The 26262-nt window shown below is 36.5% G+C and overlaps 1 protein-coding gene across 3 annotated transcripts in view; it reads left to right on the top strand.

The window, feature by feature from the left end:
• LOC135697026 (uncharacterized) overlaps positions 1-26262 on the top strand; it is a 110755-nt gene that overhangs the window by 70088 nt on the left and 14405 nt on the right. For 2 of the 3 annotated variants that reach the window (XM_065216594.1, XM_065216593.1), the window contains exons 4-5: positions 7098-7571; positions 19386-19497. In XM_065216594.1, coding sequence (XP_065072666.1) covers positions 7098-7571; positions 19386-19497 — 586 coding nt within the window. The remainder of the gene's footprint in view (positions 1-7097; positions 7572-19385; positions 19498-26262) is intronic. The other variant, XM_065216595.1, reaches the window with a different exon arrangement.

Genomic DNA, 26262 nt, shown 5'->3' with positions numbered 1-26262 from the left:
CCGGCTTTTTGTACAGCAGAACAAGTCGGTAAAATTTTCAAATGACCGTTACAAGTGAGAAATCAAGAAAATTTATAATTTTTTTTTTCAACAATAAATGGGGTCAACCGAACAAATTCTGTACAAGTTGGAATAAATTTTCTAATAATTGGATTTTTCACTGATTCTTAAACTTTTACTGAACAGTTCTGTAGTTCAAAATTTACCGAACGGAAGCGGCCTGGATTAGTGTGTGCAGGATATTCCATGTGAAAACTGTTTATTGCAACGTGATGGCCATGTTCAGATTTTTTGAAAATTCTGTCAAATATGCCATTTGACTGATTTGACTATGCGTTTTGTACAGGTTGGTTTTTTTGATGGAAGTTAGGATGTCAAATAATTTTGTCCATTTAAGTAGCAATAAATATGAAAATTGCCGGGTCCAAAGTAGAACCTTTGATTACATTTTCGACTGCGGTTTGATGGCTATATTACGAACATGTTCTACAATCATTCTTGGTCTTTCATATGCTTCTCATAACACACCATAAAGGTATCCCTATTGAATGAATACCACGTCTTATTGCTATCTACTTTATTTTTTATTTCTTCTTCTTCTTCTTCTTCTTCTTCTTCTTCTTCTTCGCATTTCAAGCTTATTGCTTATCTCTTATTGCGTGCTCTCAACTTAGTGTTCTACATGCACCTCTACAATTATTAATTGAGAGCTTTCGATGCCAATATCAATGCATAAATTTGTAAATAATTGTGTGGCAAGCTCAATGATAGTCTTTGCCCTGAGAAGTCGAGAAAAACTCCAGCAAATAATAGAATTGCTTTGAAAAAGACCGAATTGATCAGTAACGGTTAACGAACAATAATAAAAGAATTATTTTGAACGAATTTTCCAAATATAATGCTAAAACCGAGCATTTCAGACCAATTATAGAAATTTTCGTATATCTCAGTTACTTGAAGATGTCAGCTTTTATTTCTTCAGCTGCTTTGTAGTGCTAACGATGTCAAGAAACTCTGATCAATACATTAACTAAATGGAATGCAATCGTAGAGCGTTAATATTAGTTTTTCTTGATTTTATTCCTGGTCCATTGTGCAATGTATTTTTTTCCTGATTTTCCTTGTAATTTTACTCTATCTCCACTAAACTATTGACAATAACGACAGACAATATTTTCCCTTGAAAATAGCTACAACCCATAGCCAAAACGTCAGGAATATTACATCGTAATAACTAAGCATAACTAAGCAATTTAACATTGCATTCACTTGGCAACAGAACAATTATGTCAGATGAACATTAGAGTGCTTGAGCGTTATATGGAAAAAAGTCAAAGTCTAGAATTTCAAACGCTACTCCCTGGAATAGTAATTTGGGGGGTCAGAAACACCCTACCAAAATTAGAAATTATTTGGATCGCGAGAATCACTCGCTCAAATGGCTTGAAGTTTGTATGTGGAATATAGACAAAATGTATGGGGGAACGAGTCACTTTCGCATTCGCGGCTCTAGGTGGCACTGTAGTTGGTCAATTTTCTTCGTGAACAAAATGTAGAACCTTTTGAATATTGGGAACAACTTTACTCTAAACCGGATGTGAATCCGAGTAACCGGCGAAAAGTTATTAGCGTTTCAAATGAACATCACTTGCCTTACTTTTGGGGGAGTGCCTAACGCTCTTTGTGTGGTTTTTATTTTTGCAAACAGGCATACGAAAAGCAACGTTTGCATGGGTATAACTTTTTGTCTCACCATGATTGACTGAAATTTTAACAGTGAGTAGAAAAATGTTCAAAATTATGACTTACTGAAAATTGGAACAGATTGGCCAAGTGGTTCCGGTTTTATTGCGGGTTTCCGTGAGGCCATAGGGGGAGAAAAGGTACCCGTCGGCTAGAACAAGGTGATGCTGGAAATCCACAGCAACAGACATCTATGGGTAGTGCTGATCAATATTTTTACAAATCCAAACCACAACCAGGTTGTAAATACTAAGTGTCCACTGGAAAGTCATCCGGTAGCCCGGATCAAACCTTAATCTTGATTATTATGTATAAGGTGTTTCTCAAAGTAAACAGGACTTAAAAAAGAGCAAATACTTGTTCTTTCGACGAATCGACTTTATTTTATTCAAAATAGTCCCCTTCGAACTCAATACAACTATTTGCACGATCTAACAGCATATCAAAACATTGTATTATGGCCTCGATAAGGATGTCCTTCAGGATGGTGGTACAAGCCTTTTGGATGTCTTCAACGTCCTTATAATGCTTTCCTTTCATCGGTAAATGTAATTAGGCGAATATGGGGCATGATTGATGGTTGAAACGCGATTTTTCAGTAAAAAAAAATAGTGTGACGGAGCATTATCAGCCGGCGCCGGTGGTGTTGTGGTAAGCGTGACTGCTTTCTAACACCCCAATGGGTCTGGGTTCAATCCCAGCCGAGGTCGGTGGGATTTTTCTGAGGCATAAAAATCTCTGGTCACGTCTTCCTTCGGAAGGGAAGTAAAGCCGTTGGTCCCGGCCCATGTGTGTTGTTGAATGGGTGCGATATCCTACGCAGGTGTGGAAGCTGCCTTCCTGTACATTCGATTGCCGTCAATGGATGGCAATCGATGTCCGTCGGTGATTGGCACTAGATTGCGGAACAGAGACCGACGTTAAATATAGGGAAGAAAGAAGAAGGAGCATTATCATGCAGCAAGCGCCAATTTCCTTCTTCGCGGTATTCGGGCCGAATACGCCAAATACGATGCATCAAATGCTTCAAAACATCAAGGTAGAATACAGCATTAACCGTTCGGCCAATTGGAAAGAACTCTTTATGAATAATCCCCTTCGAATCGTAGAAACAAATCAACATTGTCTTCACTTTTGACTTCTCCAAACGGCTTTTTTTTTTCGGACTTGACTCGCTTGGAGGTTTCCATTGGGCTTGGTTTCTGGATCAAATTGAAAACACCCATTTCACAATGCTGTACAGGAAGTTTTTGTCCTTTCTTGCCTCCTTAATGATGGCTTTCGAATGTTGAATTCTCAGCAATTGTTGGTCGTCAGTCAACTTGTGCGGAACAAATCGCGCGCATACCATTCGGAGGTCCAAATGTTCAGTCGAAAAATTGTTGAAATGGCGGTACTTAATTCCATATCCACAACTCTCACTGACGATTTCGGCTAATATTTGATGAAATCACTTTTTGAATTTCAGCTGGCCAACATGTTCGTCATCGTTTAAGTCTTCACAGTAAAAAAACAATTTTGATATCCCATCAAAGTGGATACACTTTGATCATGTCAAAAATATGGTGTTACTTGCCAAAAAGGACAAAGTTATCATTAATACAATGCATGAACTGACATTACGCTGCTTTTACTGCATTTGTTTAATTTTGTGGCCTTAAAAATTTCATGAGATTTTCGACAGGAGCTGGGATATTTAAAAAGTTCTGTTTATTTTGGGACACCTTGTATTGTTGATCAAAGTATGCCTTGATTATACTCTGCAACTAGAAAAGAAGTAAAATGGTGATTTTTGATATATTAGCTGGTCATTGGCTCTGAGTGGTCATCAGATGACCCGCCGAAAGATTCAGAACATTCGTAAAATTTATTTGCTGCGTAAATTTGACCAAAGTAGGCCTTGGTTTATGTCTGCATTTATATGCGATGTGGGAAAATGAGGTAGCGATTGAAATTCCAGGATTGACCTATTCTGAAACAATCTAATGAACATGGACGTCCCCATAGATTCATCATAAAATTAAAGGGGCACTTAGAGAATATTTGGCCTTGAAAATCAGCTCTTAAAAGTGTCCAGATTTATGGACAAAGTTTTCGGATTCCGGTCCATTACAGTATGTAAATACTAACCCGTTTTTTCTATGTTTCGAGATCATCTTCGGTGGAAAGCAACCCGAGCCTTGTTATTATTTACTAGGCGTAGAACGTAAAAAGGACTTAAGATGTGTGCCGTTTATTAGTGAAGGAATCCTGTTCAACAAGTCTGAACTGGTAAAGGCTAGGGTTCAGTGGTAGGTTAAAAAGTGGTGATCTACCCGTCTTAAGGGATACTTGGCATAACAAATTCTTTTAAATTCAAATTTAAGGTTGGATTTATTACATCCTTTGCATGTGTGTTCTTGTAATGGACTGCAGCGTGTAAGCAAGATTTTCTAGAATACATATTTTTGTATAAAACCTTCACGAAATGATTTCTAGACGCAATGTGAAGGGGAAAACAATTTTGTACAAAAAATATGCTAATATATATATATATATATATATATATTTTTTGTTTATTAATTTATTTGATAAGGCTCAACCGAATTAACTTTACAGAGCCGAGGATTCTTGGTCACTATACAATACATCTTAAAACTATAGTCAAAAGGTACAACACAATAAACACTTTATCTTCCGCTATCCAAAAAGCCTCCTCCATCAGAACTGGAGCCGCTTCCAGTGGTTTCATTGTATGGCAAATTGTTGTACGCCAACGAGGGTCAGAGCGCGTCCATTGCAGCAATGGACGCAAGACGTGGTCAGCACTCACACACTCATCACGAAACGGTTGCTTTCCAAAGTCGACGACGCATCGACTGAAAGAACTGCTGATGAAGAACAATGACGAGGACCACACAATGGTTGCTGCCGAGAAAACAGACGATCGCGTAGCACACATCGAGAATGGTCTGCTTTTGTCGACAGCCGAGTGAACACTGATATGCTAATATATAAATTAACAAATTATTTTAAAAACCTTGCAGCGAAACATTGAAAATTCTGTATACTTTTCATGCAATCTGTGATAGAATCTTGCATTTCCCGGTAGGGTGTACCCGATCAACCATGGACATAATGGTTCAGACCTACAAGTCAGTCAGTTAGTTACAAATCCACATCTTTTTTTGGGGCTTCCAAAAGTTGCGGCCTCCTTTCGATTCAATAATCTATGTCAAATAAGGTATTGAGCCAATGAATTACGTGTCAAACAACGAGAAAGCCAGCTAAAGCCACCTGATCTACTTTTCACATTTCCTAAACCGATCAAAACCTTTCCAGTGAGCTGTACGTAACAATCTCACAAATCGTACTTCCCTCGCATCGAACATTTCCGCAGGCCCCAGTTTTCATAACAAAAATTATGCAATACCCTGAATCACTTCCATCAACAACATTGCGAATGGCTATGTCTACGACAAGACAGGGGGAAAAATCGCGGTCGTGTGCTGCATTTAATTGACTCACTTATTAACACCATTATCATTTCTCCTTTCGCTGGGACCGTATGGCGATCTGTGCCATAAAGTCATAATCGAAGGCCCCCAAATCTAGCACCAGCAGCAGAAAGAAAAACAAAACAAAATAACGGCTACCTAGTCGTTCAAGCGATAATAAATCACCACCTCGCTCGCACACATCTCGAGACGGAAAGGAAGGCAGATAGGCACGGAAGGAAAAAAAAATTCAGCGCCTCCCTCGCCCCTATCTACGTCCGATCGACCGATCTATGAGCACACGATCCGGTACCCCCGTTATCACATATTACGTAAACTTTCTTTCACCATTCGCGACGAGGAGTGGGTTGCTCTTACGACGATGACGACGACGGCTGCATGATGGGCACTCTCACTTTCGTTTGGCCTTTTGCCGATATTTATGGACCCTGTCTCTTCCTTTTTTTGCCTGCCAATAATGTGACGTTCCACAGATGCAGTTTTTAGCCCGGTTCATGGAGAGCGATTGAACACGTTACCTGTTTCAGTCGCAACCGGTTCAAGCCGGCTAGTTAAGCGTGATCAACGTTTATGCCTTAAAAAGACTCGCAGCCCTTAAAAATGCGCAGGAGGAAGGGGGCTGGCTCGATCATCATCATCATCATCATCATCATCATCATCATCATCATCAGCATCACCATTTCACTACTATCATCGGACGGACCCGCGAGGATGGTTCGTCGTGTTTCTACATTTGTACTGCGGGTAAAAGGTTTCCGCGCCCGTCTGACTTCCCTTCCTCACGATGGAAGATAAGTGGATATGATGTAAATCGTTAATCTGCTGAGGGCTGCGGTCAACCGGTATAAGGCGCGCATGCACTTGCCTGCCACAGGTAGCTGAACCTCCCCAGACGATCTAATAGTGGTCACGATCGCCTTTCTCGGTGATGCCAGCAGATCTAATGCGGATTACGGTCGAGCGTTTGGGAAAGGAACAAGTGTTTGGCGATTACGGCATCAGCTGGAGCTGAGATTTGTTTTTTTTTGGTTTGAGGAATCCAACTATTTTTTTACGAAAGAAGACGTGAAAGTGGACCCCAGTAATGCCCAGTTTGTATTCGACAATTGTTTGATGGTGATGAACATCTTCAGTTGTCAGATGAAAAGTAAGCAGAGAACAGTAGCAAAGCGATTTTAATACAACCCTTATATCTTATATGTTTTCGATCTTATTCCTTGATTCTCCAACATTTGTCCTCCATCCATGAATGTAAATTTGTCCAAACATCCATGCATGTAAACTTCTATTTAGTTTAATGCGAACTAGCAACTTGCAATAAATGTTACCATGAAATAACTCATAACTTTAGACGATCTATCTATACTGTAAAATTATGATATATAACACTCAATTTATGATCATCATATTAAGTAGAAATTTACACTACTTTTTTAAACTGTGAGAACAGAACTTTTACTTGAAAAGACTTTTGACTCATATTATTTCAAGATTGAAGTCTGGAATTTCGAATTTCAAATTGAATAGAAGATCCTTTATTATTAAACATTTGAACTTTACTCTAATAATCTTATAGGTAAGTATCTCAAAAGAAACGACTGTGAAAAACTCTACTTTAAAAACTTGTGAAGAACTCAAACAATTCGAAAGACAAAACTTTCATCCCATCAAAGTACATTATGCTTCCGCTTTTGAGAGCTTATGATTTTCGTCGCCACCCTCTTTTGCTTCCAATCCTGTACATACTATTGTGCCGAACCGCCCTCTCTTTTACTCTGCCAAACCAATGTAATCCAAATTTTCCATTTATTTTTCCTCTCCTCCATATATATGTCTCATAAACTGCTTTTGTTTTAGTTGATCTCGCAATCTATAGACCATATGTTATCCCACCTACCATCCATAATCCCTACCCCGTACCGAAAGCACACACAACAGTAAGCAAACTGCCAAACTACCGTGTCATCTATCCTCCTAAAAGAGCATCTAGATCTAAAGCTAGCTCCTATGCAACTACTACTACTACTACTACTCAAAACGCAGTTGGTGGTGTTGGTGGTAGCGGAGGCATCGGCAGCGTGGGCAACGGCGGCGGTGGATTCCGTGGTGGTGTCCGGTCGGAACTGCAGTGCCAGCACGAGGGCGGGACCTGCGAGTTTTTCCTGCTCTGCTGGATGTCCGGCGGGCTGCTTCAGGGCTCTTGCGGCGGACTGCTGAAGGGGTGCTGCCATCGGACGGCCAAATCGGCCAACATCGGCGTCGAAAGCGGCAACACGATCGATCTAACAAATCTTCCAAATTACGAATACGGTCCGATACAGAACGATCCCAGTGAGTGAACCAACAATCAAACGAAATCAAATTTAAGTGAAGTTTGTTCTAATGGGAAGCCAAACAGGATCACAAACACACTTACAAACACCTAAACATACTCACACACACCCGACGACACACACACACACATGGCTGATCGAGAGTTGAGATGAAGAGTTTTCTTTTTCCTTTCAACCGAATGCTATATTGATTTCCTCACTACTATTTTACACTCACTTATCGATATTGTATTACCTTTTATCTTTTGTTGCTATTCTGGTTTTTAGAACGAAGGGTTTGTTGTGGAGTTTGATGCTTAAAATGTTCGCTGTCCCTTGTTGATTTGGCATATTGGATCATTTGTTATTTGTTACAAAGCGAGTATATTCACATGGTTTTCGTTAGTCTGTTAAATGTTGCACAAACATTGTTTACAAAGCATGCTAAATGTTAATTATACATTATTAATGGTCGACTAAGGAAAGGTTTAGGGTTGAAAGGAAACATTCCCTGCTGAGAATTAGGGTGCCAATGAAATTTATGGGGAAAAAGTGACAGTCGAATTTTATAACCGTACATGTACAAAATTTTTATTGCATTGAAAAAAGACCCTTTACTAAATTTGAGCTCAATCTTACATGATTTGGGTTATTTTATCAGAAAAAAAATACGAAGTAGGGAAACATGAAATTTCGGCACTCGCACATTTTTTATATCGATGACTTAAAAATGCATGAAACGTCCAGATCCAGTGTTAAATCAAATCATTTTTATGCCAAAAATCCTGATGACATTTTTTAGAAATTTTGTTTTTATGCCCAATGACTTAAAAATGCATGTTAACTCGATTTTTTTTTTGTCAAAAATCAACTTTCCGGATTTTTTTTTCGTAAATCCACGTTAAGTAAATTTTTGGCAAACAGTTTTTTTTTACAGATAACACTAAATCTCGACGTTGCATGCATTTTTAAGCTATTTGGCACCAAAATAAAAATCGATTCCCGAAAATCAGTTGGCATCAAAAAAATATTTGACTTTCGAAATTTCAGTGTCAGTGTATAAATTTTCTACAATACGGTTGTTTCATGTTAAAACAAGACTTAAGCGTTTTATACATTTTTAAGTCAATCGACACAAAACAAAACAAATGTTCGATTTCCGAAATTTTATCCACTTTGAAAAAAATTTCAATTGAAAAAAGTTCAAACTTTGACGATTTTGCGCAACCCTGTATCACAGACAAACAGATATAACACTCGCAAGATGTTCATCGAACAAGCTTTTAACTGTCAATTTAAAAGTATCGTAGTTGGTAGTACCACCACCTGTGGCGCGCATAGTCATTTCCCTTGAGTTTGACGTTTACACACTATCGCCATCTGTTCAGCGTACTACCCACCACAGTGTACTCAACAGATGGCGGTAATGTTTTAGCGACGATGTTTTACAGTGAGAATTATTCAATGTGTTATGTCTGTTTGTCTGTGCCTGTATCATTTCCGAATGAGCCAATATTCTGCATAGGGTATTTTTTTGAGGAAATTAACATTTTGTGTATGGTTGGTTTCGTTTTTATTTATTTGCGCCTTACTGAGATTAGATAAGAGGAGTTTTATATTGCAACTAAAAAAGTGTGGATTAAGAAGAGTTCCATATACTCAAACTCAAATCAAATGATTTTAAGACAAATAAAATTATTCGCAGATCTTTCTTAACTTGAGCATTTAACCCCCATCTTCCCTACTGCTTTGTTTTTATGTTGAAGGTATTATAATGGTTATTAAATTTCATAAATTTTAAGAACATGCTTGATAGTATATTTGTGTATACTATCAAGCATGTTCTTAAAATTTATGAAATTTAATAACGCCGCTCATGACTGATTTTACAAGGCATTTCCAGGACAATGGTTACTTGTGGATTTTATCAAACTTATTCCTAATTAATTCCATTATCAGAGAGACATATAAAATCACAAAATGGATAGTGTGATAGTCACTTTCTCTGGCATAAAGCTTTCCTTTAAGTCTGATAATAAATTTGTTCCCGTAATTGCTCTTTTACTTTTGCTGTAAGTTGTTGTAAGAAAATCTGGTCTACGCGATTGGTGGTACCTTCTACCCACCGCCATTTCTAAGCAATCTTTCAACCAATTGAGCTGATTTTTCGTATGTTGTTAGAGCCAACAACACACTTTTCACAAAAAGTCAGCTCAATTGGTTGAAAGACTGTTGAGAAATAGCGGTGGGTAGACGCAAAGACGCACCACGGAAATCGGGGATTCCTGTATTATTTTCTTGCAGCAACTTGCAGCACAAGCAAAAAATCAAGTACGCTAACAAACCTTATAACAATAGGTGCTGTTCACAAATTTCGCAACGCACAAAAAAAATCTTGTTTTTGAACCCCCTACCACCCGTATGTAACAATAAGTAACACTTATCAACGTTACGCTTATCAACGCTTATGAGATAACCAAAATTGAGATTTGATCTTTTATTGTGTGTAAAGAAAATATTGAAAATTTGTTTAAAACCATAAAAACTTTTCAAGCAACTAGAAAACATTTAAATCTTTAAACTTATTAACAGAATTCTTCATGCAAAGCGTTTGGGTTGAAGGTGGAAAGGAAGGGGTTCGGTAATTTTTGTTTTATTCCCTGAATGATTAGCTACTTTGTTATTGCCATTTTAAACTAATTCGCAAATTGGTTATTTTAACCGTTTTTGGTACCATTTAATAATTTCATGTTATGGCTATTTTAACAAATTTAAAACAAGTTTACGACAATTTTATAGCCATGTTGTTGTCTTTAGCTTTTTTTAAGCTGAAGTTTCCTAGAATTTTTTGATAACGACCTTTCATTAGGAATAAGGATCATTTATGTAATTTAATTTGTTTTTCTTCATCGGACTTAACGTGTCTAAATGAAACCTGATGGGGAAAAGCCTAGAAAAGGCGTAAAAACATGAATCACAATAATACAACATGATTACAACGAACATTAATCAAGTCTATAGTATAAAAAAAAGTTATCCTCTTATGGCATAGAGTTGTCCGTGAATCAGGTAGAAGTCCTCAGCATGCAGTTGAACCAGAAACAAAAAATAAACGTGTACATTAAATGGACATTTACTCACGAATTGAAAATTATTAGAAAAAGGATTAGGAAAAATTTGCAATGTTTCCTGGCAAAAAGAAATGACACCAATGCATTAGGAAGGTTAAACTGTTTTTTTTTTATATTTAATAAATTGTGATGTGATGGCAACATGACGTATGCTCCATGACCCTTTTGTATCCTTCAGAATCATCACATATAGTTATTGTGTTGCAAAATCAGCGACGCCGGTGATGAAGTGGTAACCCAAGTAACATTGCAAGTTTTATAGAGATTGTAAAGCATGCTACAAGTCTAAATCATGGTCTCCAGAACCCTAATAAAATCAAAATTGTTACTTGGGAAGTGTGATTGCCTCTCACCTCAAAGGATCTGGGTTCACTCCCAGTCGGCGCCACCGGGATTTTCTGAGGCATCAAATATCTGATCAGGCCTTCATTCAGAAGTGAAGTAAAGCCGTTGGTACCCGGTCCATGAGTTGATGGATCGATAGAGCGAGCTGCAAACTTAAAAAAAAAAGTATGTAAATTTAGGTGCCTGAGACTGACATATACGAGCGTCAGTTTTGACATAAAATTGAGTCATAATAGACACGAAATTCAGCTCAATCAAACGTAAAACATTGCAAAACATTAATTTCAATCGTGTCAAAAATATGGTGTATATTTTTGGCCAAAAAGGACAAAATTGTCATTTATACAGTGCATAAACTAACATTATGCTGATTTTACTGCATTTGTTTATTTTTGTGGCCATAAAAATAACATGAGATTTTTGACATGATTGAAGTGCATCCTCTTGGATGTAATAATAAAAAATCTGGGCTTCGTGGTCGTGCGGCTAGCGGCGTCACCCGTTGTTCAGGCGTATTGTGAGTGCCACGAAGTGAGGGTTCGATTCCCGCTCCAGCCAGTGGAACTTTTCACAACCCGGAAATTTCTCTACTGGTCTACTGGGTGTTGTGTGTTGTTCATTGTCTAGTGTTAAGTATTCAGTCTATACAACCTCTGGTTGAAGACGGTGTCAATTGTCTTTTTTTATTTTTTGCTGTGTACTTTCGAACTTTTCAGTCTCGGAGCACTTAATTTTACATGACATGTTTATTTACGTCTCATCCTTTATGTCAAAGATGTTTGTTCGAAAGTATGTTTGATTGAGCTCAGAGCACCTAAATTTACATCTATGTTTCTAAGTGTGCAGCTCTCATACATGGGCCCTATCTATCGATGCATCAACTACCAGGTACCAACGGCTTTATTTCCCGTGATCAGAGATTTGATGCCTCAGAAAATCCCGGTGGCGCCAACTGGGAGAGAAAAGTTCGTTACTCGACGAAAAGTACGTTTGATTAAGCTGAATTTCACGTCTACTATGACTCCATTTGATGTCAAAATTGACGCTCGTATATGCCAGTCTCAGAGCACCTAAATTTCCATAAATTTTTCTAAGTGTTCACAAGTTAATAAAATAAAATTTCCAGATTAACGCACTGTCTGGCAATCGGTGCATAACGGTAATAATATGGTAAATTTTCATCGCGTCATTATTTGACATTCTCATGTAAGAAGATATAAGGATAAGCGAATTTTATTTCTAGAAACTTTGTTCTACGAACGTCATTTTGCTGCAGAAAAGAGATTTCAAATTGAATTTATTCAACAGAGAGACGTTTTTAGAACAGAACTTTCGTAATGCAAAAATTATCCAAATTAAAGTTTTTTTTGCGTCTATCGGTGGGTTTAATGAACCTAGCTGAACCACGGATATATTAATAAAAAAATCTCGTTCTAGTATGATTTCCGGAGGCCTTTTGGGTTCTTTAGTAACTACACAGTTCGAAAAAGTAGTGTAAATTCCTGTTCAGTATGATGCACATAAATGGAGCGTCACATATCATATAAGTTTACATTATATATCATGTAAAGTTCTGAGACATTTCATGCAATGTAGCAAATATTGTATACAAAAGAACATTTTTGTAAGCAACATTCTTTACAAGTTGCTCGGTTGCGTGAAATGAAATACAAGTTTACGCGAATGAATGTTTACATTACTATTAAAATTTAGAATTTTTATCTATGCAGGGTTACTGATACTCGCCTCGTACTATTCGAAAGCGTTTATCATCTCCGAACGCTTTCAATGTAACGGGTTTAAGGCTTGAGTTCACGAACGAACCGAATACTGTCATTGATGAGAGCCTCTGTGAGTGACCTGTGAGTGATGTCTTTCATTCCGTCTGGTTCTATTATTGTCTTTCTTCAATCCGTCGTATTCGGACGCGATAATTTACGACAGTGAATATTCTTCACCGTGAATAGTTTTAATATTCGACGTGAATATTATTTAATCGTGTAAGCCATGAGAGAAATTGTTAAGCGTCAGCCTGGAACTTTGAAAAGAAAAATTTCTGACGTGGTGGAAGTGATTCGCGATTCGTCTGGCACCAAATATCGGTGTTTGGCGAACATCGATGCAGAATGAAGGTGTTGCTACGAGCAAACAAAATTCAATGCCGCTAACTTCAAGCGGCATTTTATCGGCTACCACCCGGATGTGGTCCACCGGATGGAGCTTGTGAATGAGAGCACCTTAAGGCGACCAAGATCTGGGTCAAAAGCGCTTGTGGAAATGACCATACAAAATCTGATCCTTGAAACACGGTACGGCAGCTCTATGCTATCAGATAATTTAAATAAACCAAAAATCAGTTTGCATTGGATGTAGTGTAATTTTGTTGTCTGCATTGTTAAGATTTTTAAGCGATTCAAACATTATTAAGCGTCGGTGAAAAATATTACCCATTTGACTGACGTTAGAGCTACATCTTTCAGATGAAATACGAATAAGTATTAATATATATATTTCTATTTAAAGATCAAAAACATTTTCTTTATACATTCGGAGCAAAATGCACTCTTAAGTTCGGAGAAAAATGATCCTTTAGTAAACAAGCTTGTTTACGTTCAATTCTTTCTTCAAAAATTGTGCGAAACGTTCCGAAGTATTTTAAGTGGCCATGGACTTTAAAACAACTACGATCGGAACTGGAGGCAGTCAAAAACGAAGACGTTCTTCTGCATCAATTGGTCATGATAAGGAGAGCCATATTGCCCCATTATTGTAGTGCATTTTGTCCCATTGTTGGGGAGCATTTTGTCTCATTATTATGGTGCGTCTTGCCCTTTGTTGTAGTGCATTTTACTCCAGCATGGGTGCATTTTGCCCCGATTAGTGGTATTTTCTGATTATTTTATCATTTCTTAAAATCACTTTTTATGGTATTTTTTCAAAGTTTTCATGTATGTAGTGAATGTAAACAACTAAGTTGAGTTCCTTAACGGGTGCATTTTACCCCAGGAACCTCTGCCTGAACAAGCTGTAGCTGCCTTTTTTCTGTGCAGTTCCAGCTGCTCACGCTTCATTCAGAAGCATTCGCTGCGAATATTCTTCGGCTGTGAATCAAATTGCTGTCAAATTCGCCGAATAAATTTTCGTGCAGTAATGAATAGTTGGTGAGTGACGCTAGCTTGATTGCAAAAGGTGGTAACTCAGCGAATCACAGATAACAGTAGAAGAAGCGGAAAACAGAAAAGGCACGGGCCATTCGTTGCTCACAAGTATTAGTGCACGAAGAAAAAAGCTTTTACTGCAGCCAGGGCTGGCAAATGTCATTTTCAATGAAAGATCTCACGCGATATTTACAGAGATACTTCTGTCACTATCATTGGATGAGAAAACGATGATAGAGATTTTTTTTCAAAATCTCATCGAATTTTTTGTCGTGACAGAACGTGACAGTGTTTTGATTATCGTAATTACTAACTTATGTAATGCTATTAAAGTAACTTGTACCGAAGAAATCTTAATAATATATTCACTCTACCGATTATAAACGCGTGATTGCTTAAATTCATCTAAATCAGTTAGAAATGTTGATGTCAAAACCGCATAAGAATTATTCTCATGAGTACTTGATCATTGAAAAATGACAAGAAAGCCAAAATTCGAGTAATTATTGGTAAAAAACTATTCGGCACCCATTGACAGTTTTCAGCAACCAAAACTTCAAACGTAAGTTTCACTGCATTTCTCCATTAAAACACGTCTCTAAATGTATTCAAACGATTCCGTAGTCTGTCAGCTTCAATCTGAATACATTTTTATGACTTAGCAATCCTGTTATGCCAGATTTTTCCTTTAAATAAAAAATATACCCACTACAAAATGCGGCTTATTTCAAGTTGCCGATAATAGAACAGCTGGTTAATACGCACAGTTCAAATGAAAAGGTTGTCTAAGCAAAAGAGGTTGCCAATAATAGTCACACGCACCTGAGAACTTTGGAGCTTTGATAATTGATTTCAAATAGTTTTGCACGTCATATGTGTGCATGAGAAAGGCTACCTTTGAGAAAAATCCAAGATTTCTATTTAAATATTGAAATATTGACAAAATTCCTTGTACGACAACTTTTGGACAAATGTTTGAAGTTTTAATTCAACTTTTTTTTTCTAACATAGCACTGGCACGCTTTTAGGAAAACTTAAAAAAAGTTTTCTGTTCAAAATTTCCCAAAAACTAAATAAATTTTAAACGAATAATACAAACATTTGACATTTGTAGTGTCTTGCTTGAAATTGTCACAGAATGCAACAATTTCAGATTTTTAAAGAAAATTGTCCGAAAAATATTGACTAGGGTAATTTTGAGCTATTTAAGTTTTTGAAACTTTTTGTGGATTTCGATCCCAAAATTATGTCAATATGGTCTTTGGTATTGGTCCAAAATATTTCTAAAATTGATCCATGAAATTTCTGAAGTTGGGCAACAAAGCCTACTTAAACGACTGAAGTAGAGACATAAATCACTATCTCACTCACTCACCCCTGTTGAGATCTCTAAAAAAGGGTATTTTGTGACATTTTTTTAAGAACATTAGAATAAATGCAATCACTTCAGGTTTTCAGTATGAAAATATTCAAATGGCTAAAGTTGACCTCTAAAATACCTGAAGTGTTCTAATTAATCATACCGATGGACTCAATCAATAACCCGAGCACCCGAGCAGGAGAAAATAACTAATGAATACCTAATTCTGATCAGATACCAAAATTTGGTATTGACCAGCATGACATAAGAGGTAAAATACCAAAGAATAATACCAAAAATGTACATGCAAAATACTTTGTAAATAACTTAAATTGATAAATGAATACCAAAGTAATACCGGTGTGGTATTATTTTGGTATTGCATTATCATAATTTGGTATTGGAATGGTATTGTGGGAATATTTTTTTTTGTATTATTTTTTGGTATTTTACCTCTTATGTCAGGCTCATCCATACTTATTTAAGGTATCGAGATATTCGTTCCTGCTTGGGTATGAACACTTTTCTTAATACTACGTTAGGCCTATGGCCTTGATCCTTGAGATATTTGGAGTCTGTTGGAAAATACTGTTAGGTTCTTGGCATTTATTCGTAAGGCAATTGATGTCAACCCAGAGGACGCTCATTCTTAGAAAGTCGCTCCAAGAGATATCTGGAATCAACCAACAATAATCAAATTTCTTTGCCACCCGAGCAGGAACAAATATCTCGAAACCTTAAATTGGTATGAATGAGTCTGGCATGAGTGATAAAATACCAAAAAATGTTCCCACAATACCATTCCAATACCAAATTACCTTAACAATACCACACAGGTATTTCGTTGGTAGTCAAATATAAATTTCTGTTATTTACAAAGTATTTTGCATGTAATTTTTGGGTATTATTCTTTGGTATTTTACCTCCCGAGCAGGAGAAAATACCTTATGGATACCAAATTCAGGTATGAAAATAGCATAACTGGCAACCTAAATATGGTATTGACAAGGCTGACATATGAGGTAAAATACCAAAAATCAAACCTCAAAAATGTTCTACAAATAACAAACTGATAAGTAATTGAGATATTACAATAACAAACGAATAACAGACGTTTTTCTGATGCCAGGATACCAAAGTTTGTTATTTTGAAGGTCTTCTAATACCAATTCAATAACTCTTTTAGGTGTTATTGTCTAAACACTGAAAGGTCATATTTTGTTTTTTTGGTATTCATTTGACATTTACAAAATATATCGATAACTGAATAATATCAAAACAAGGTTTTATACCACAAGCATACCATAATCTGGTATCATACCACATTAAGATATTCATTTGTTATCTATTAGCTATCGGTTCCTGCTCAGGATGGGTCGTGTTCACTTGAAGGTATAGAAAAAAAATGTTTTGGTAAAATATGCATGATTAAATATGTGATTTTCTTTGAAAAGTTTATTAATAAATTATCAAATAATCGACATCAAAACAATTGATTGTAAATAAGTTTAATTAATAAAGTAATTGGACATCTCTATGTGTTGTCCCACCAGTCTCTTAGCCAACTCCATCGAATAATCCTTTTGAATGAATAAAAGAGAATGACGAATCATTTCGTATTCTATCATCGCTCATTTCGCAGATGAGAGCTGTCGTTAAGCAGTTCTAGGGTAGATGTATCAGTTATGGTTATGATTCTTATGAAATTCTCATATGCCATAATTGGAACCAGAGTTGGTAAATGTCATGAAAATTGCATGGTGAAAAATGTAGTGACATTGGTGTCTCCGATAGAATTTAGTGATGGCACACATCTGCAGTAGAATTGTATATTTACCAGCTTTGATTGAAACGCACCATAATAGGAAGGTTTATTTATCACTGGTATATGTATCCTACACACTAATCAAACGCTTTTCGAAAAAGTTTAAAAATCGGTAAAAAATTCAAAAAACATCAAATATATTCCAAACTTGTACTGACTTTGCTCAGTTAACTCCATTTAATGATTGAACACAAAGTTTGTTGATTTTATTGACATCTTACGTGTACCCAGACAAAAAATTTGTTTTTTTGTGATATACAATCATATCGACAAACAAAAAATTCGTATAGAATGCAAATAAATGGCTGATACGTACAAAAGTGGAGGCCATATACCTGCATATTTTATTTTATTTTAAACGGGTTTATTCAACATAATATACGAGATAATCTGTAATAACAAATTCATTTTGAAAACTCCTAAGATGTAATCCGATTTAATTTGTGATACAGTACGACGGAAAAATAAGTCATCGCATATATAGGTAATAAATTTGCATTCTATACGATTTAACTTAAACATAATGCGAGGCATTACATTCTTTTATGCAATTTTGACTTAAACTGAAGCAATTTACGATCCTGTGTGTACATTGTTATACGACTTCTGATTGTTTGAGTAATGGTCACTTTAATTTTTTAACGGTTTTTCCCATGCTTGGTGTACACTAGTTAAATATTATGCCTATTCTGCGATGTGTAATCGGATTCATCAATCCTATTGAATGCTAAGATTAAATGGTAAGATAGTGGTCTAAAAGAAAACTAAATTTCTGTAAAACTGCGATCGCGCTCCTGTTCGATTTAAAGGTATACCTCAGGTGCTGTCCACAAATAATGCAGACGGTTTTTAAGATATTTTCAAATTGAAATTTGTTGATACATTTATAGAAGAACCACTCGAGTTTATTCACATTTTGATGGTCGTTCGTGTCTTATCTGAGTATGAGACTTAAACTCGTGATGTCGGTATCTTCATATGGATGCCCCAGCGCTATTATTCAATTAAATGATCCACTCATCGAATCTTACTCGCTTTAGAACAAACAGCAATACTTTCCGTTCCAACTTCATACAAAAAAAGCTTCCAACAAACACCCAAACAGCTCTGTTTTTTACCTCCACACAACACTTTGTTTCTGTTATTTTGAGTAACAACCACCAACTACTAAGTAACGTTTGGTAACTAAAGACTAAACCCAACCTTCCGTTCTAGCAGCCTATATCTAATTTGGAAGATTTGTTTGTTGATCCGTAACCACCGTTCGTTGTCCACCTGCACCTCCCGGGCTAAACTCAAACTCACCTCCTTTTCCGAGTAGTGCTATAAGTCAATTTGGTTCACTCTGTAGTTCAACCTCTTTCCTGGTAGTCGTTTGAAACCGATACGTGAATCCTCTTTATTAAATACTATGTCAACGGAATCCGATTATTTGTAGGACAAAGCGATGAATAAGCTAAGGTATATGATGCATCCACGGTATGTACTGAGCCATTGGTTTTCTATTTTATAAATCTACTATAAGAGTTAGTTTCTTTTGTAATGTAGTTTTGTTAATTAAGTTTAAAAAAAGTATTCTAAAGGCTCCAATTCATATTCTTCCTTCTTATGTGTATATTCACACCATTTCTAAAAGTATTTCTCGATTTGACCGACTGTAGAAAACATCCAACAAGTAGTAGACCAGATTGACTAAAGCTAAGATTGATTTACATTTAACACAGTAACAATTACACAATGCATGAATCTTCATCACCATCACAGTCACACTCACACTCACCATCACTCGTCGGTTTCACTAACACACGATAGTACACTCACAAGTTTGGTAGTTCATCTCCTTTTCATCTCCAACTCCATGTGTTTTTATTTCAGAATGTTTGTTTTTGTGTTGTCGCTTGTTTGCTTTTTACATGTTATTCTTTTATGATGTATAGAATTATTTTAAGCACATTAATCCAAAAATCGTTCTAAAATTTCCCAATTTGTTCCCAATTTCCTCTTCTCCTTGCAGGCTGCGGTATCTCGCTAGCGAAGCAAACGGCTCAGCGGCGGATTGTTGGAGGTGATGACGCCGGTTTCGGTTCGTTCCCCTGGCAAGCCTATATTCGAATAGGCTCATCGAGGTAACGTGGGACTGGCAAACAAAACAAAAAAAAACAGAAAACACAGACAAATCGTGAATTCGGTAAATTCGAAAACAGTTAACGGTATCGAGAGAGACAGAGAGAAAAACAAAAAAACACTGGGACTTTGAGAAAGTGTGAGGCTGTTCGGTTGACCTTGAGTTGTCCGTGGATGTCATCATCCGGTGGGAACGGAACATGAGAATGAGTAGCCGAAGCAACTCGATCTCACCGTTGAAATGCTGCAGAACTTTTGTACACTTCTGTACCATATTTTTACCTAGGGGGATTTGATAACATTCTGCGACGAGTTGATTTATCAGAGTCTTACTAACAAATCGGTTTTGTAGGTGGTTTTAATTCAGTAACATGTAACTTTTTTGTGTGTAACAATACAGTATTGTTTTATAAACTCTCAATGAATATGGTTCATTGAGTACTAATGGATTTTGAAACGTGTGGTGTCTATTCCTCATCAAGCTGTTATTGGTCTCAATTTTGAAATTAATCTTGCAGCAGCAGGTAACCGGCATGAATTAGCTACCCAAGTAGCACACATCCGGCACAGAAGGTTGTAGCAACTTGATTGTGACCCAAACAAGTCACATAGAGGTAACCTCAACAGGTTTGTGACCAGTGTGCTAATAGGGTATCTCTTTTTGGGACGGATAGGTCATTAATAAATTTATAAATATATAATTCAGGATAAGTTTCCTGGAATACAACATATTCGAGGAACTCCAAATTGCCATTTAGTTCTGATTATTTGATCTACTGGAACAAACCAGGGCAAGCGTGATATGCACAGCAGCGATAATCGTCTTAACAGATTCATTCATCTCATTCGCATCATTTACGATTAATTTAAATTTATATTAGATATTATAGGTTCTCCAAATCATCGTGAACCTCCGACCGGAAGATCTATTTACAATATCAACTACGACTGGTGACTTTAGCTACAAAAGCTGTCCAAGCAGATTCGTAAAGTTTATGCGCAAAATTAACAATCAATTTTTATGTATACTATGTATACTTAAGTTCTCCATAACGTGCTGATGTTCACATCGAATGATCTACTAGATCAACCATGACTGTGGCAATGTTCATAACCGAGCAGGAACGAATATCTCGATACCTCAAATTGGTATGGATGTCAGGAGAAAATAACTAATGAATACCTAATTCTGATCTGATACGAAAATTTGGTATTGACCAGCATGACATAAGAGGTAAAATACAAAAAAATAATACAAAAAAAATGCTCCCATAATACCATTCCAATACCAAATTGTGATAATGTAATACCAAAACAATACCACCCAGGTATTATTTTGGTATCTATATAACATTTTTTGGTATTTACAAAATATTTTCCATGTATTTTTTTGGTATTGTTCTTATGTCATGCTGGTCAATACCAAATTTTGGTATCAGATCAGAATTAGGTATTCATTAGTTATTTTCTCTTGCTCGGGTTATAGCGAAACATGCCCAAGCACATTCAATGAGTCTATGCACATCGTTTGCGATACATTTCCATGAACAATCCTTTCTGCTTTTACGCGATTTTCATCTATTCAATTTTGTTCTCATTTAGGATGAGTTAAGAAATTTGAATACCAGCATATTTTTGTTTTTTTTTACTCTGACTTTTGGAACAGGTTACACTAAATTTGGTTGCAAACCAAGCTAAAAATAACGCAAGAAAACAAACATATTACGTAAGAAAGGAATTGAGCTCTATAAGATGATCTAGCTTCTCAAAATTGCCCTCAAGTTCAGATAAAATGATCAATCACGACTTCTACAATGCCCGAGCAGGAGAAAATATCTAAAGGATACCAAATTCAGGTATGAAAATAGCATAACTGGCAACCTAAATATGGTATTGACGACGCTGACATAAGAGGTAAAATACCAAAAATAATACCTCAAAAATGATCTACGAATAACAAATTAATAATTAATTTAGTTATTATAATAACTGACGGATAACATACGCTTTTTTATTCCAGAATATCATATCTTGCTATTTGAAAGGTCTTCTAATACCAATACAATAACTCTTTGAGGTGTTCTTGTTTAAAAACTGAAAGTTCACATTTTGTTATTTTGATTTTTATTTGATACTAGCTGAGTGTGCCCGGTCTTGCTCGGGATTCAATATTAGCTTGAGTTTATGCGCCGATTAAAAAAAAAACATGCTATATTGTACGTAGCCTCCCCTCCCCCCCCCCTATTATCTCGAACCATCATAAGAACCTTCCACGGCCCCAAAAACCCCTGTATACAAATTTTCACGCCAATCGGTTCAGTAGTTTCCGAGTCTATAAGGGTCAGACAGACAGACAGACAGACAGACAGAAATTCATTTTTATATATATATATATATATATAGATTTTACAAAATATTTCGATGACTGAATAAAATCAAAACAAGGTTTAAAACCACAAGCATACCAAAATAAGGTATCATACCACATTAAGATATTCATATGTTATCGGTTAGTTATCGGTTTCTGCTCGGGTGTCAACAGCAATTATTAAAAAGATTCTAATATTCGTCCTGGAGTTCAGATCAAATCAATCCCGACGGATATAATGACCGTATTAACCAAAATAGAGAGTCAAATGGCCAAATGGATAATAGGTCGAATTGAACTAAGAGAGACGAATTGTCGAATGAACAAAAGGCTGAAAGTACAACATGTTGAATAGAACTAAAATTCACAAAAGGTCGAATGAACAAAAAATTGAACGGACAAAAGGTCGAATGAAAAACAGGTCGAATGAACAAAAGTTCGAATGGAGAAAAGGTGGATTTGAATTTGAGCGAAAAACGGTCGAACTGAACTTATAGGGACATATGGACTTATGGACAAAATGTCGAATTGAACTTAGAGGGACCTAAGAATGTATGAACACTAAATCGTATGGAAAAGAACGTATGGACAAAAGGTCGAATGAACAAAATGTCGAATGGATAAAATTGTCGAATTCAACATAGAAGTACAAATGGTTGAATGGACAAAAGGTCAAAATGGTCAAAAATTTGAAGTGGACATAAGTTCATAAAACTGAAAAAATATTGATTATTAATTTTTCGCTCAGAGTTTAAAATAACTTTTAAAAAACTTTGCAAATGGTCCCAAAGAATTGATCATTATTTAATGAATGAATACATTCAGCAGCAAGGCAGTTATTTGTTATCTTAATTTTCCAAAGAATAGCTCATGATTTAGAGAAGGAAAATATTTGAGAGTTAGTCACCTATTTTATCGTCCAAAAATTTCGCCAGCTTATCCATTTCGACCTGTTGTCCATGAGACCTTTCGTCTATTCGATCTTTTATCTATTTCGACATTTTGTCCATTTCGGCGATTTGTTCACAACCTTTTGTCCATTCGACCTCTTTTCCCATCGACCTTTCGTATTTTCCACCTTTTGTGCATTTGATCTTTTGTGCATCTTATTTGAATTCGAAATGTTGTCCCTTCAACCTTTTGTTCGTTCGACGTTTCTCCCCTCTAAGTTCAATTAGACCTTTTGTCTTTGTGACCTTTAGTCTATTTCGGAAATTTTTCCATTTCGACCTTTTGTCTGCTTCAATATTTTGTCCATTCGACATTTTATCCCTTCGACCTTTTGTGCATCTAAGTTCAATTTGGCAGGTTGTCCTTTCAATCTTTTGTTTATTAGACATGTTGTCCCTCTAAGGTTAATTCGACCTTTTGTCCATTGAACCTTTTGTCCATTTGACCTTATGCTTTTCGACCTTTTGTCCTACAACCGGATCTGTTCGGACGTATTTCATTGCAAGGAGCATTGGGCCTGTTCTCGTACCTGCTTTTCTGTAAGATGCTGCAGAGCAAAAAGCAAAAGCATGTTCCCGTGCTTGCTTAATCATATTATGTCCATTGGCGTTGTTTCGGGAACTTCGTTAAATTTCAAGGAACTTTCCAGATATTCAAGAATATTTGTAGAATATTTGTCTTTCCAGAAGATGTTCAGATATGTTCGTAGGATAAGAATATGGAATTTGGAATAAATTCAGAGAACTTCGTAGAAGTTGAAAAAAATTTGTAAATCTTAAGGGTGTTTTGTAGACGTTCAGGGAACGTTGCATAGGTTACAGGATATTCTCTCAGACATCCTTCCTAGACAACAGGAAATATCCAAAACATCTCGAGATAGACGAAGATATTAGTGAAGTTCTTTGGATATTTTTTCAAGACCTTGATCAGATTCTGAAAATCTCCAACTGTTAGAAACATTAGGAACTGTGATACAAGAATGAATTTGGAGTCGTGGCATAAACATAGACCTGGATGGCCATGGGACCGTCCTCCGGAAGATCCGGAACATTGTTAAAAGTGGTCAATTCATGAAACTGATCCTAGAGCTCCACGGTTTTTTTGAAAACATTAGAAACTGTGTTATAAGATAGAATTTGGGGTCGTGACATAAAAATGGACCCAGATGGCGTCTTCCGGACGATCTGGAACATCCGTAAAAGTGGTCAATCTTTGAAACTGATCCTAGAGCTCCGCGGTTTTTCGGAAATACTAGGAACTTCCATACATAAATTAATGGGGGTTGTAAAATAAACATGTACCTAGCAGGCTATGGGACCGTCCTCCGGAAAATCTGGAACATCCTTAAAAATAGTCCATCCACGAAACTGATCATAGAGTTCCACGGTTTTTTTCATGACCATGGGACCATCATCTGTAAGATCTGGAACATCCGTTAAATGTTCAATCCATAAAACTAATTCAAGAGTTCCACGGTTTTTTTTTTACGAAAACACGTGGTACTGTGATATAAGAAACAATTTGGGGTTGTAAGATCCGTAAAAGTGGTCCATCCATGATACTGATTCTATAGCTCAGCGGTTTTTTCAAGAAACCACTTCGAACTGAGATAAATGAATGAATTTGGAGTCGTAACATAATCATGAACTTGGATGGCCATTGGCCCGTTCTCCAGAAGATCCGGAACATTCGTAAAAGTAGATCCATGAAACTGTGAGGAAACCGGGTTTTTTTTTCGAAAACTCTTGGAACTGTGATAAAAGATAGAATTTAGGGTCGTAACATAAACATGAAACCGGATGGGCCGAAAGATCCGGAACGTTCTTAAATTGGTCAATTTATGAAACTGATCCTAGAGCTCCGCAGTTTTTTTTAATACTTGGAACTGTGATATAAGATTTTTTTTTTAAACTTTATTTAAGAGATTTTTAGCCTTAGGCTAGTTCATCTCTCTGTGATACCAGAAAGAATTATGGCTCGTGTCGTAAAATTGATCCAGATGGCCATCGGACCGTCCTCTGGAAGATCCTGAACATCCGCAAAAGTGGTAAATCCATGAAACTGATCCTGATAAGAATGAATTTGGGGTCGTGACATAAACAAGGCCCACATGGCTGGATGGCAGTACAGTTGTATTCATGCAACCTGATGGTGTGGAGATCTAACCCTCATGTGTGTGTTGGTAGAGGGAAAAATGTAAACATTTCAGAAGTCGATGAACAAACATGGAGCTCTAGTATAAGATTCAAGGCATTAGCACTCTTATGGATGTTCCGGATCCCCCGGATTACGGTCCCATAGCCATCCGGGTCCATGTTTATGTCACGACCCTAAACTCATTTTTATATCACAGTTCCAAATGTTAAAAAACGCGTTGCTCTAGGATCAGTTTCATGAATGGACCACTACGGATGATCCGGATCCTCCGGAGGACCGTTTCGTTGTCTCCAGGATCCGTATGTAGGAACAATGACTGTATTCTGGCTAATTATGAACATTTGTGCCCTTCTTAATTATAGATCTTAAGCCACACAGCAAAAATTAAATTTTAATATTACATCCAAGAGGATGCTCTTCAATCATGTCGAAAATTTCATGTAAGTAATTTTTATGGCCGCAAAAATAAACAAATACAGTAAAAGCAGCGTTTTGTCTGTTCATGCACTGTATTAATGATAATGTTGTCGTTCTTGGTAAGTAATATTACACCATATTTTTGACACGATTGAAGTGCTTCCACTTTGATATAGTATCAAAATTAATTTTGCTGTGCACATGCAAAACCCATAGTTACATCTGTAACGACACTTTTCGCATTTAAAAAAAAAGAAGACATCTCTATTTTTAATCTTTTAAAAAACAAAATAATTAACAGACCCTAGGAATTCTAGAGGTACCATAATTTTTAGAATTCATCAAGAAATGACTAAGCTACGCCATTACAAACTTGCCGTTACACGCTTTTCGGAGTATTCAAAAGTACTCCAGCCAATCGAATCTGATGGAATCTTGAATGATGAATTTAGATTTTATGGACAAGTTTGTATATTTACCCTGGTGATTTGACTATTTTGTCAAGAACTAGCACTCCAGGATTGTTGAGATGGCATAGGACATTAAATAAAATTTCCGTTCTATTATGTGTGTATTTATAAATATAAAACCACCGAAACCACCAAGTGAATAACAACCCAAGCAGCATTGCAAGTTTTATCGAGGTTTTAAAGCATTCTACAAGTCTAATTCATAGTCTTCAGACCCCTCATAAAACCCAAATTGTTACTTGGGAAATTGGTACCGAATGGGCTCAACCACGATTAACACCATTTCAAATTAAAAATTAAATAACCCAATAATTTTTTGTAGAATGAATTCCAAACAGTATCTAGCTACCAACAAGGGCACAATCATACAAGTTTGGAGCTCAATAGTTAGATTAGAATGAAAG

This window comes from Ochlerotatus camptorhynchus, unplaced genomic scaffold (genome assembly GCF_037179485.1).
Source record: "Ochlerotatus camptorhynchus isolate MF236.1 unplaced genomic scaffold, CSIRO-AGI_Acam_v1.1 ptg000064l, whole genome shotgun sequence".
In the NCBI taxonomy this organism is placed as follows: Eukaryota; Metazoa; Arthropoda; class Insecta; order Diptera; family Culicidae; genus Ochlerotatus; species Ochlerotatus camptorhynchus.
The sequence above is the reverse complement of the archived record's forward strand: the minus strand, read 5'-3'. Positions and strand labels throughout refer to the sequence as shown.